At 44.2% G+C, this 14,742-nt stretch overlaps 1 protein-coding gene across 3 annotated transcripts in view; it reads right to left on the bottom strand.

Moving 5' to 3' along the window:
* Positions 1 to 14,742, bottom strand: part of LOC147015141 (ras GTPase-activating-like protein IQGAP1) — a 255,416-nt gene that overhangs the window by 232,113 nt on the left and 8,561 nt on the right. For 2 of the 3 annotated variants that reach the window (XM_085849639.1, XM_085849637.1), the window contains exon 2: positions 12,279 to 12,378. The exons of the other annotated variant lie outside the window; for it this stretch is intronic. In XM_085849639.1, coding sequence (XP_085705765.1) covers positions 12,279 to 12,378 — 100 coding nt within the window. The remainder of the gene's footprint in view (positions 1 to 12,278; positions 12,379 to 14,742) is intronic. 3 annotated transcript variants of the gene reach the window in all.

The raw sequence follows: 14,742 nt of genomic DNA, 5'->3' as shown, positions 1-14,742 counted from the left end.
ACCCTCTGCTCTAACTGCAGTACACCGATGGACTTGGAGGAACGCAATGTGTGAATCCCCCTGTAAGCAGGCCGAGAATCACCTGACAACAGGTGATGCTGCACTCCCTCACAGATTCCTTGCACATTGGTCTCCTTGTCCACCCTCAGTGCACATACAGTTTTATGCCTCAGCTCCCCGAACAGCTCAGCTCTGCCATTCATCCTGGCCCTGTGACTCTGGTCAATGGTATCCAGTGTCCCTTGAGAGACAAAATTATTCTTCGCCCGATGGCGAGTTCCAAGACATCCACCGCAACATCAAGGATGGTGGTTTTGAAGGCACTCCACAACTCTTCATGATCTCCCAAAGCACCCAGACCCCCCAAATCTCCACTCAGCCTGTTCGCAAACTCCTCAGCTCCCCTCTCATCCTTGAGCTTGCCAACATCTAGCTGAGGCTGGGATGGTACCATTCTCTTGGATTTAGGCTTCAACTTCAGAGTTGCTACAAGCCTGTGGTCAGTATTGAGGAACTGAGCACTCTGGTCGACCCAGCAGTTCTGGATTATCCTCCAGCGACCATCAACAAGGACATGGTCAATCTCCTTTGCCACACCGCCAGCGTTGGAATACCAAGTCCAGGGATGAGCCTGTGGGTGCTGAAACCATGAACCAGCCACTTCTTGCAAAGTCAAGGAACTTAGTGCTATTCTGGTTCACAGTTGCAGACCCATGGGGAACAACACACGTCTCATAACCATCCCTATCAGTTCCAATTGATACACTGAAATCCCCCAAGACGAGAAGAGTATCTCGTCTGGGGCACTGATCAACGACAGACTCAAGCGTGGCATGGAATGTGTCCTTCACGGTGAGATCACTCGCCTCAGTCGGAGCATAAACAGAGACCAGGGAAATGACACCCAAGGAGTGACGAATCCTTAGTCTCATAATACGCACGTTGACCGGTGTTACCTCAATTATCAACTGGAGTCAGCTGATTGGATACAGCTACAGCAACTCCTTGGGTATGGTAACCATCAGAGTGACCAGACCAACAGTAGGTGGAACCACCCGCCATGATCTCACCGCAATCGGGTCTCCGAACCTCAGAGAGTGCTGCAATACCGATGTCCAAACACTTGAGCTCAGATAACAGAGACAGGTGATCATCCTCTCTTAGGGATCGGACATTCCAGGCACCCACCCAAAGGGACCGCATCAGGTTAACCCAAGGAGACAGCCGTGTATTGGATGACCCCTCAGCACCACCCCGACCCACACTCCCACAATCTGACCCTGGAATGTTTCCCCGTGGTTTCCCTCCTATCATCAAAGATTGGGGGTCCCAAAGGCTTTGCCACAATCCTATCATTCAGTGAGCTGCCCTGTGAAAGGTAGCTGCACAGGAGGTACTCCCACAGAGTGGATTTAAAGACTTGTTTTTGCTTTTGGTATGTTTTGTGGAAGGAAGTGCTTTACGGTGGCTGGAGTGCAAATCCTTCCACCAATCTCCGAATAAAAAAGTAACCCAACTGCAGGAGGACATCTGCAGAGACAGTTGGGTACTTGATATGGATGGCCGTTGGCTCACAAGGAGCTCCTCTGCCCTTTGGCAGGTTTTGTTTTTAATCCTGATGGGTGTCCATATCATACACCCACCTCACCACGAAACTTGAAGGGGGAGACAGTTTAGTCGCCGACGATGCACTGAAACCATGAAACAGGTTTGTGCAGGTTTACATGGTACCTGTAGCAAGTCACAGATCTAATCTGACCTGACCTGACAGGAATTCCCAGGCTGAGTTAATATCAGAGGCAGTCGATATAGGAGACTAGTCCTGAAGTGCAATGGCTGCTTGCAGTCTCGACCGGTTTGCTTGCATGAGCTGCAAGACTAGACGGTGCTGAGGCTGTTCTCTGAGAATGGCAAGAGAGATGTTGACCAAAGCAAGCTCATGATCAGATTTTTTTTTCTTCTTGCATACGACAGCTTGGCTGCCGGGTTGCTATCATTTCGTAGGGGCACGACTGTGCCTCTGATGCTGTGCCCCTGTACCAGAACACTGGTACTCATTTTGTCGACCTCAGAAGGATTGCAAGCTGAGTCAACCCCATCTGGTGTCAATTCAGTGGCCAACAGGGCTCGAACACAGGACCCTAAGATCCCAAGCCAGCCACCCTAACCACTGAGCCAACACCAAGCTTACATGGATCAGATGAACCAATTGGAGCAAAGGAAGAGCAGGGGACATTGACAGGGAAGTCAGGGAGGATTTGGATTTGTCATTCAAAAGGGAGGGTTTGTCATTGACAGAAATCTGGGTTGGAACGTTTATAGATTGAGTCAGTCCAATGGAGTCACAGAAGTCCTTTGCTGAAGTGTCATGGCTGGTGAAGTGTCATGGCCATTACTTTTGCTTCCATCGATGTATTACGTCCATGAAAATGAATGATGAACATTTCAAATCAGTACCTGATTTCCATTTTTGATGCTATCTTCAAAAATGGTCACCATTTTGAAGCAATATTCATGTAATTCAAATATATGGCTGTATGACAAATTCTAGTGGTCAAATCTTAATTAACCTCCGCCATCAAAGATCGGAGGTTACTGTTTTCACCCCTTTCTGTTTGTTTGTTTGTTTTTTTGTTTGTGAACAGTATTACGGAAAAAACTCGACGGATTTCAACGAAACTTGGTGGGGGGATTACGTATGGTCCAAGGATCATGCCATTAGATTTTGGACTTTGTCCTAAATCCAATATGGCCGCTATGGTGGCCATTTTGAAAAAATATTTAATTTTTTTTTTTTTTTCATTTCTACATGTTTTAAGTGATTTCCAACCCCCCCCCCTAAAAAAAAATTGCAACTTTTTTTTCAACAAAATTTCTATTTTTATTTTTATTTTTTTTGCATTTCTACATGTTATAAGTGATTGCCAACAAAAAACATGCCAAAATTATAATTGCAGCTGATTTTGGAACTTCAGGTGGATATAGCCACGTAAAATTAATTTGTCTCAAGGAATCTAGTTCTGACGAATGAATTGAGTATGTAAAAGTTAAAAGTAAAAGGGAAAGTTGCAAACTATAACTCTGTGAGCACTGTTGACGTCAAATTGAATGAATAGGATATCAGGTTCACTTGAGTGACCGAGCAGTATTGGCGGCGGTTTTGCACTCTACCGAGTGCTCCCCCTCTCGTTTGTACTGATCAAATGTTGTTCACTATGAAATTAGGAGCATGTCAATACGGACTTATTTTAACCATTTTTTAGACATGTTTGCCTATAATTTTTTTTTAAATGCCTGGAAAAATGCCTAAATTTGTCATTTTTAAACATGTCACTCCTAATAGATGTGTAACAGAGTTGGTTCAACCAAATTGGCAGCTACTTCCCAGTGTACTACGTACAGATGACACAGCTTGGAAAAAAAAAAAAAAAACCTGCCCAATGCTGTACCAGCATTTCAAGCAAGGCTACTTCTCTGTGCAGCTCAGACAAGGCATCCATTTGGCCGAACTGCATTCGATCAAACAACTGAAGAAACAATCAACAAGGACACACAAACTGCAGGGGGAACGAGAGGCATTAATCTCGAGTCAGGGGCGATATCGCACGACCATCTCAAAGCAGAACATCGTACTGCTGCTGTGAGGCACCTTCGTGAGGAAAACCTCCAGGACCAAGCTCATTTCAATCATCCTGACCTCGAGAATTCTCGCATCAAGAAACACAAATCAGATGTTCGAGCAATTGTTGGCTTTCTGGAGAACGACTGGACAAATCCATTTGGCCATGACCCTTCAGATCTTGTCAGTATCTTGACTTGGAGTAGCTGCTGCCACCGAAGTTTCTAGTGACCTACTACCTGCAGTGCAGAAAGGGAAGGAGGCTTACCAGATATTTCAGGAGCAGTGCCTTCAAAGGTGCCACCAAGTCAAACCTTAACTTGCACTGATTCCCAAATAGGCATAGAGATTGTTGATGACAATTAGAAATAGGATGTGGGCCCAGAACAAGATGTTGAGGTCATGGAGAGATTCACTTGCCTTGGCAGTGATATTCATATCTCTGCTGGCTGTGAGCCAGAGGTCAATAGAGGTCTGGGTCGGGCCTAGAGAGTCATGGATTCACTGGATCATGGGGTGTGGCACTGTTGGCACCCGTGGAGGAGGACGAAAGTCCAAGTCTTTGGGTCCTTGGTGCTTCCAGTCTTGCTCTACGGGATGTGATTCTTGGACTCTGACCAGGGATCTGAGATGGAGACTTAATTCCTTCGGTACCATGTCTCTTCAGAGAATCCTTGGCTATCCCTGGTTGGACTTTGTGTCCAACAAGCCGTTGCTGAGAGAGATTGAAATGAAATTTGTTACCTGCATAGTCCATGAACATCAGCTGCGGCTGTATTGACATGTGGCTCGTTTTCCTGGTGCTGATCCTGCTCACCAGATTCTCTCAGTGAAGGAGTCTTGTGAATGAAGGAGGCCAATGGGCCAACCACATGCCTTGTGGTTGCAGAAAGTCGTTCAGCATCTAAAGGAGACAAGGATGGGCCTGGCATCTGCCTGGGGGATGGCCAAACAGAGGCTCCTGGAGTACCGGTGGAAAGTGGACGCAGCGAAGCGCTGCTCCAGCACATGCTCCCATACCTGACCTGACTTTCCTTCAAAAAGGTGAAGGTTTATATGACTAATCATAAAGCTGAACTTGAAAGTGTTTGTTGAAGTCAAGAAGAAATCTGTGAAAAACACAAACAAGGAAATAGTTCTGAAAGCTGACAGGAGGTTGTTTGTCATGATGATACTCATTGCACAGAACTGAAAGCTTGACATGCATGACGTGTTTTGGCACCCTTTTGGGCCGTTACCATGGTCGCTGGCAAATGTTGATGGAACTGTTAAGGAAACCAACAAAGCTGTGCTTGCCGAAAATGTAGAAAACATGGTGGACCCTGCAGAAGATGTCCCTGAACCACTTGCAGCACTGATTGATGCTTTGGCTCTGATAAAGAAGCTGCACAGAGAAAAATGCAGTTTTGAAGAGTGCTCTGATCATATATTTGAGTCATCCCTGCAGGCTGATCAGGGAAGTGATTGTGTTGATGTGATCTTCGATGTCTACAGGAATCAGTTCATCAAATCTTCTGAATGTGTGAGCTGAGGATCACAGGAAGGTGTCACATTCAACAGAATAAGAACTGGTCACATGATTAAAAAAAAAAAAAATTGAAGACGTTGCTGACATGCAGTGAAACTAAAAAACAAAAGCTCACAAAGTTTCTGGCAGAATTGTGGCAAGAAGAAACCAAAAGAGAGAAACTAGGTAACCAAGCAATGTCCGTCACCTGTGATGAAAAATGCTTCAAGCTTACCAGTGGTCTAAAGTGCCCTGCTGCATGTAAACCGCAGAGTTTGGCACAAGAAGATGATGATGATTTATGACATTGAACAGGAGTCAGATGATTGTGATAGTGGTAATGAAATTGATTAACATGAAAACATGTTAACAAATTAGCAATTTTTATCAGTGTATGCAACATAAATACTGGAAAGCTACACCTTTGCTCAGAATTCATTCAGCATTGAGGTGAGGTTTGAAGAGGACTAGACATAGCCATTGAGTAGAACATATAACGTTGCCTATTTCCCGACCATTTCAATGAAATTGCACAAGCTGGTTTGGGTTGAGAGCATAGTACAACATACTGGAGGGCATTTTTCCAATTTCACAGACCCCAGACCAGGTGAGAGCAGTATTTTTTTTTTTTGAAAATTCAAATTCCCTACAGCTGCAGTACAAATGAATGATGGAAGCACAAATAGGTAGAATTATGTGTAGATATTCATTTAAAAAATATGAAATTGTTCATTTATACGATTTAAACATAATTAATCGAGCAATTATAAGCATAGTAGGCAAACAACGTATTCATTTTTTCCCCGATACATTTCTTCATACAGTTGAGACAAGTGTGTATCAAAATGGTGTAAATGAGTACAGGCATACTCAGAATTTTATGCTGAACAACTTTACTTTCTAACCTTTTAAGATCCAAAAACTAGAATGTACCATAGAGCCATAGTTTTGATTTGCATGAATCATTATTGAAAATGACAGCCATTTTTAAAGATGGCGTCCAAAATGGCATTAAGCTACTCAGTTAATATGTCATTCATTTTCCTACACATCATACTTGGATGAAACTAAAAATCATAGTGGGAATTAGTCCCCCAATTTGATACTCAAATTTTGTCTGGCTCATGTACTAATATGAGGAAGAGATAGTTTTGATGAGTGATTAAAAATTGGTCCATGTCATCTGAGAGGGAGATGTTAATGGAGTTGTAACTGTTTGGATGATGGTACAACACAGACGAACAAGAGATGGAACAAGAGGGGAAGTCGCAGCCAAAGGAACTCCTGAGGTTTTGGAGGTGTAAGAGCAGTACACACAGAGTGAAAAATGTAGTTCTTGATGTTCAGTGCGACTCCACCATCAGGACGGGGTTCTGGTCGGTCAAACAAAAGGAGACAATAGCCAGACACTAAGGGGTCAGGGATGTTTTGTAAGAGGAAGGATTCTGCTTAACAGATGATATCCAGCTTATCGGAAGCGGCCTGGATCGAGAGATGTCAGTATGGAGCAGGGGCCTCAAATAATTTCATTCAACACAGTTAGGGACAGAGCAGGAGGAGCTGCTTGTAGGGTGTAGGAATGTGGAAAGGCACAAGGAGAGAAGGCAAAAAGGGGGAAGCTTGAGGAAACAAGGAGGGTGCAGGGCTGGGGGAATATAGGAGGGTGCAGGTGGGAGGGGGCAACTGAGAGGGGGAGGAGTGGGGGGAGCCCAAGAGGAAAACTGAGAGGGGGTGAGATGACGAGGAAGCTGAGAGGGAGTGGGATGAGGGGGTAGCAGAGAGGGGGGAGGGTGCTGGCATGAATGGGTTTGTTACCATTAATTCACATTAAGGGGATGTGTGCACAAAGCACACTGCATACACATTGTAGTTAGAAATGAAAAAGGTTCAGAAAAAGGGTCAGAAAAAAGGTCATTGGGTCAGAAATGAAAATAGTTGGGGAAAAAGCAGCAAAAATGAAGCAAGTGAGGTGAAAACAAACACGAGAACAAACAAGCCATCTCCGCGAGCCATGAATGAGTACGCCAGACTTTAACAAGGACACAAATTCGACAATACAGCACAACAAGGGACAATTTAACATGGAAAATTGGATGTAAACAAAAGCAGAAACACAGCGACGAAAACAACAGTAAAACACGATGGATCCAGTTTGTAAAAATTAGATTTGATCGAGATGGAAGGATCAGCTGCAGATTCAATTCACATGTGGGGTAAACCTGGAACTGGAATTTAACCTACATGTGCAACAAACCCGTACCCAGAAGGACTTGCTCTTTTATCTTTTGTTTACTCTTAATACCTCTCATTCTTTATCTATCTTTTCGCAGAGAGATGAACTCTTGTAAACTGATTTTGACTAAGGCTCATTTGGTTGCACCTCCATGGGTCTGAGAGAAGAGCAGTTGCACCCAAAATCCAAATCCGATCCAGATTTCTCCTGATGACTCCAATGCAGTATTTGGTGTTTCATTTGATCAACTATACTCAACGGTGTGGAGTTAAAAGTTGCTTACACTACTCAAGGGATTGAAGTTGCTGACATCACTCAAGGGATTGAAGTTGCTGACATCACTCAATTGTATAAACTAAAAAGTGGCTGAAATCACTTCAGGGTATAAAGCTACCAAAGTTGCAAACATCACTAAACTATATGAAGTTGCTGACATCATTCAAAATTTGGATTCAATAAGTCCTTTCATTCAAGCTTCTGTGTGCCACTATCTGCCACGATCTTTGCTGGGAAAGCCACATTTCTGGCCTCCAAAGCCAATCACCAATTGGGCATCCTTCATCATGCAAAGTCCTTCCTTGGCCCACCTGAGCTCCTGACTACATACAAAGCTTTCATCCACAGCCTGATGGAGTACTGCTCTCCCCTCTGGGCTGGTGCTCCTGCCTCTCACCTTTCTCGGCTTCACGCTGTGGAAACCAAGGCATTTAGGATCAATGGCATCTCCCATGATGAGGCTGAGTCTTTGGTTCTTCTCACTCTCTCACAGCAGGCAGGTCGGTGGTCTTTCTGTCTTCTACTGTCTCCTCTCTGGTCTCGCTCCCCCCCTCTACTCTGTCTGCGATATTACCCCCCCCCCCCATATTTCTGCAGGGCGCTGAAGGTCCGCCAGCAATCCACTTCTGGTAAAATATCCAAAATCACGAATCACTGCTCACCTTCCTGCTTTCATTCCTCTTTTTCCCACCTTTGGAATAAGCTCCCACACTCTCTTTAATCCCACTCTTCCCTCCAGGTCTTCAAAATAGCTATTCACCAACACGTCTTATCTTCCCCCATCCAAAACCACGATCTTTTCTACCCCCTCTAATCCACCCCATACCCACCTCCTTCAAATTCCCTGCTTTCGTTCGTGAAAGTCCCTGTAATGTCCATCTTAAATACCCTGTGTTCCCCACCCCCATCCCTCTCCCTTCCACAGATCTTCTAATGTCTCTGTTCACCACTGTTTTGTCCTTCCCTCTCCCACCCCACTTGTCTCCTGCCCCTCTTGTTGTGTGTTCTGTGTTCGCTCTCATATGAGCCTCGACAATGTATACAAAAAAAAAACGCCTCTCTGTACTTCTTCCACTCAAAATATTCTGCTTCTTCGCGAACTTGCTCATACCTGGCCCTCATCCTCTCCTTGTACTCTCTGACAACGTTTCCCCTCCACTTCTCCCACATAATAATCTTCCTACCCCTGGTCTTAACCTCCCTCCTTTTCTTTATCCATGGCATCACAGGCTTGTGCTGGGTGGTAACATGCTCTACCTCCACTGCCTTACAATCCCAAACCATCCACAACTGTTGCTTCCTTACCACTACCAAATCCAATTCTGTTCTATGCTGTCTACTCCGATAGGTAATCTTGTGGCTTTCATGCAATTGAAATGATAAACCAGCTCTGGCAATCTCATTCCTCACCACCAGCTCTCGACCCTCTTTATTCCTCGTTCCCCAACCAAATTTTTTAATTTTTTTTTGGTATACATTGTCGAGGCTCGTATGAAAGCTAACACACAACGCACAGCAAGGGGGGCATGAGACAATAGGGGTGGGAGAGGGAAGGACAAAACAGTGGGGAACAGAGACATTAGGAGATCTGTTGAAGGGAGAGGGATAGCGTGGGGAACATGGGGTATACAAGATGGACATTACAGGGACTTTCAGGAAGGAAAGCAGGGAATTTGAAGGTGGTGGGTTTGAAGTAGATTAATGGTGGTAGAAAAGATCAAGGTTTTGGATGGGGGAAGATAATAGGTGGTGGTGAACGGCTATTTTGAAGGCCTGGAGGGAAGAATGGGATTGAAGAGTGAGGGAGTTTATTCCAATGGCGGGAAAAACAGAGCAATGAAAGAGTGAATGTGAGCAGTGATTCGTGATTTTGGTATTTTTACCAGAAGGGGGTTGCTGGCGGACCTTACGCACCCTGCGGAAATGTGGTGGGGACAAATCGCAGAGAGAGCAGGGGAGGGGGGGGGGGCTGAGACCGGAGAGGAGACGGTAGAAGACAGAAAGACCACCGACCCGCCTGAGGTGAGAGAGTGAGAAGAACCAAAGACTCAGACTCACCGCCAGAGATACCAATGATCCTAAATGCTTTGGTTTCCACAGCGTGAAGCCGAGAAAGGTGAGAAGCAGGAGCACCAGCCCAGAAGGTAGAGCAGTACAGAATCAGGCTGCGGATGAAAGCTTTGTATGTGGTCAGGAGCTCACGTGGGCCGAGGAAAGACTTTGCACGACGGAGGATTCCCAGTCGGCGACTGGCTTTGGAGGCCAGGTTGTAAATGTGGCTTTCCCAAAAAAGATCATGGCAGATAGTGAGACCCAGAAGCTTGAATGAAAGGACTTCTTTCAGAGGATTGTTGAGAAAGTAGATGGGGGGGGGGGTTCCAAATGGTCCTTTCGGAGAGACATCGTGAGAGTGTGAGATTTGTCCAGATTGAAAAACATGTTCCACGTGTTGGACCAGTTTGTGATTTTATCCAGATCTGCAGAGAACGAAGAAGCTGCTACTTGCCGGTCTGAGGGATGACAGATGGTACGGCAGAGGGTGGAGTCATCAGCAAAGAGACAAAAAGGATTTTCCAGAGAGTCGGAAAGATCATTGATGAAAATCAGAAAAAGAACAGGGACCAGAATGCTGCCTTGAGGAACTCCAGCCTGGAGAGGAAGAGGGGATGAAAGAACTTCAATTAGGGCCACACGGTGACTGCGACAGGAGAGGAAGTCTGCGAGCCATGAGTGGAGATGGCCTTGGATACCATAGGAAGAGAGTTTGGTGAGCAGGGCAGGATGCCAAACCATGTCAAAAGGACGCAATATGTTGAGGGATATGGCTCTGATTTCATGTCTGGCATTGAGTACCTCCATCCATTGTTGGGAGAGCAGAAGCAGCATATCCAGATTAGAGTGACCTGGTCTGAAACCAAATTGATGATCGGAAATCAAGCCATTGGAGAAGAGGAAGGATTTAATATCTGAGGCGATGATGGTCCGCTTCATCAAATTTACCAAAAAATCCTCTTCATCTGGTTCTGCTACTCAGACATACATGTTAAAGTCCCTCACGATGCAGAGCATCACCTCCAGATCAACCATTTCCATCATCCTCTCTCATGCGTCTCTGAATTCCTGCTTCTCAGTCTCAGTCCTTCCCGTTTGTGGCCCAGACCGACATAACAAACACCATTTGCCTCTGTATCACCACCCAGACCATAATAATCCGTCCCTCCCATCTTTCCACTCTGACTACCCGCTTGCCGATATCTTCCGATACTATTATTCCCATGCCATTACTCCTTCCATCCCCATCCGCATGTAACAACTTGTATCTTCCTACCAACCACCTCACCCTATCTCCTTTCCAGATATTCTGCACACACAAAACACTTCCAACCTTCTGTGCATCATCTCCACTACCTCAACTCTTCTCCCCAATAATTTGACATTTAAACTTCCTAAAAGAACCTCACTTCTGAACTGCTGCCCACCTGGCAGAGCAAGTACCATCTTGATCAGTTTGGGATGCTCATGTTATCAATCAGCAGCGCTGCCCGGGCTGACCTGCTTGATCCACTACCCTTGACTGTTATTATAATCCTGTGTGGGTGCGTGCTCCCACACTGCTCTCTCTCTCTCTCTCTCTCTCTCTCTCTCTCTCTCTCTCTCTCTCTCTCTCTCTCTCTCTCTCTCTCTCTCTCTCTCTCTCTCTCTCTCTCTCTCTCTCTCTCTCTCTCTCTCTCTCTCCACTCACTCCCTGCCTTCCCCCTGCCCGTCCCTCTCCCTCCACACTCGAAGCACTCATCCCCACCTCCACCCCACTCACACTCACTCACTCCCTCTTCTCTTCCTCTCTCCACCCACTCACTCTTCTCTTCTCCACCCACCCCCTAAATACATTATATTTATGCTTATTAAGCCTACAACAAATAAATGTTTTTCACAACAATCACTGTTTTTTCACAAAAATCGCAGTTCAAAAGTCACTCAGTTCAACCCTCACAATGTTCGTGCAAATACCCTCCTTGAGTCGCACGCTCGGACCTCCTTGACTCGGGCCTCCTCGACTCAGATATTCTTGACTCCCACACTCTAGATCCACGTTTTTGAAAACTGCCAAGCCTCACACTCTCAGTTCACCAGTTCCTTGCCATGCAGCAGGGCCAACCCACAAAGGAAAACCAAGCCGAGTCCACAGATACAAGTACCAAACGTAGCCCGAACCGCCAATTCACTCCACCATACCGCGGGCCGGAGCAAGTCCACGGGCACGGGCAAGTTAAGAGTATTATAATCAAAAAACAAAACTCCATTTCACCAACAATGGCGATGAGGACACAAAAACATATCTATGCCCGATATGTGTCTTCCCAAGAGTCACTTCTTTAACCATAATCAAAGACTCAATGAGAGACTTGCTCATATATTTTCATAAAAACGACAATATTGAACATGGGTATTCAGAAACACATTGAACTTTGACATAGATTACAAGTAGATATTTAAACAATCAGCATAGTACACGTGATATGAACCTTAGAATGAATTTTATGATGTCAGCATTATGAGCTGCGGACTCATTTAAGGAAACAGGCCAAGCCACATTAACGACTCGCATTTAAAAATAAATAAACACGTTCATTCGACGAGCATACTGTTTGGCTTCCTGCAGATGACAAAGATATTCATAGGCGATGTTCTGCTTGCGCCGCATGTCCATCTGCTCGGCCGTCAGCCTTTCATCATCTCTGATCGCTGCATAGAAAACACACTGTGTTAGTGGACACCAAAGAACTGCAATGCCGAGGCAGTTTACTCCACTTGCAGTACGTCTTGAACATGGCAATGAGAACTTGAAAGAAGAGCTCTGAGGTGGCACAATTGCCTTTCAGCAGTCTTGTCTGGGTTTGATTCCTGACCCAACTATGAACTGTCCATTCTGGTGGAATCAATGAGTGCACCTGGTCAATCAGAAGGGACATTAAGCTGGGGACCCATCTGCTTGCATTCGTGTGTGAATGATAAAGATCTCAGTTTTTTTGCTATAGTAGGCCATTGTTTACCGGAACCCTGGCCAAATTCCAAATTCCTGTCTTGACCAACCATGGGGCTCATGATGGTGACCTTTTAGTGGAAACAAGATCAATAATTCTGACCAAAATTGATACGACCTTTATGCTGGACACAAATATATCCAGCCACAGACCTTGATCAGGACGCCTAAGCAGTTAATTTGGTCGGTCGAGAAATCTCACTCAAGCACTCACATAAAAATAAAATAATCACTCACTCACACAAAACTAATGAACTCGCTCTCTCAAAACTAGTAGCATCCGTAGAGTGCATAGTCTCACCATTCTGAACAAAAATAATGGTTAACTGAACACACAACTGTTGTGGCACACTGTCATTATGGCCCGTATAACCACATCATCCATGCACCCTATTATGTCACATACATTGACATTATCCATATATTTATTGATTATTAGGGTATTTAACAACCACTTTTGTGTACATCAAGGCTAAATTGCGTCAACGAAGATGAATTTGAAACGAGAGGTCGCACGTCAAATCTTTGAGGATGTTTCTGAAAGATAATTCAACATGGAACATTTTGGCATTGAGATTGAAGCCTCTACGTTTATCCATTCAAAAGTTATGGCTACAATTGTGTTTTTCACATTAGCGATGACCATGACCTTGACCTTTGACCCATTTGATCCCAAAAACAACAACTGCGATCCCAACTGCGAGCAGTTATGGCCAAGGCCCAAGTCGCCCTGCTTTGATACAACCCTACTTTGATTGGACATAATGATTTAAAGTGTCGCATGTATTAGTTCAGCGGTTTCAAAGAAGAATATTTTTAAAGGGTTTTCACAAATCCAATATGACTGCCACATGAAGTCTCTGATGACATCACAATTATATATATATATATATATATATATATATATATATATATATATATATATATATATATATATATATTGTAAAAAGTTTTGTTTCAATCTGTTAAGCAGTTTCAGAAAAGAAGATTTTTTTTAATTCTTTTAATCCAAGATATCTGCCAAACCACATGACTGATGTTTGAATTATCACCTTTGCATCCCCATGGGTAGTCGATGATAACCTTAATATTTGGAATCTCATTGGTTCAGCAGTTTGAGAGATGTTTTTTAAAGGTTTAAGCTTAAATACGACATAGCTGCCAGACCATGTGACCTTTGACGTTTAAATTTACAAACTATATTTCCTATGGCTAGTCGATGAAATGTATGAAGTTTTACATCAATCTGTGAAATGGTTCTGGAGAAGACATTTTACGTTTTTATTTTATTGTCGATCCAATATGGCAGCCAGACCATGTGACCGATCAGGTCATAAATTGAATTCTTCACTCACATTGGCTCACAGATCAGGTAAATTCAGTTTCACATATTTTGGTAAGTTTCACATATCTTGTGAAACAAGAAACATTAAGTTTCACAGATTTTGGACTCACTCATACAAACTAATTCAATCACTCTCTCATACAAACGAACTCAATCACTCACTCACACAGACCAACTCAATCACTCACTCACACAGACCAACTCAATCACTCACTCACACAGACCAACTCAATCACTCACTCACACAGACTAACTCAATCACTCACTCACACAGACTAACTCAATCACTCACTCACACAGACTAACTCAATCACTCACTCACACAGACTAACTCAATCACTCACTCACACAGACCAACTCAATCACTCACTCACACAGACTAACTCAATCACTCACTCACACAGACTAACTCAATCACTCACTCACACAGACTAACTCAATCACTCACTCACACAGACTAACTCAATCACTCACTCACACAGACCAACTCAATCACTCACTCACACAGACTAACTCAATCACTCACTCACACAGACTAACTCAATCACTCACTCACACAGACTAACTCAATCACTCACTCACACAGACCAACTCAATCACTCACTCACACAGACTAACTCAATCACTCATCAATCAAACTAATTCAATCACTCACTCATACAAACTAACTCAATCACACAAACTAACTCAATCACTCACTCACACAAGCCAACTCAATCAC

The sequence above is a fragment of the Eptatretus burgeri genome, chromosome 12, assembly GCF_056783735.1.
Source record: "Eptatretus burgeri isolate ZD-2024b chromosome 12, Ebu_testis_v1, whole genome shotgun sequence".
In the NCBI taxonomy this organism is placed as follows: Eukaryota; Metazoa; Chordata; class Myxini; order Myxiniformes; family Myxinidae; genus Eptatretus; species Eptatretus burgeri.
This window is presented reverse-complemented; position numbering and strand designations above follow the sequence as displayed.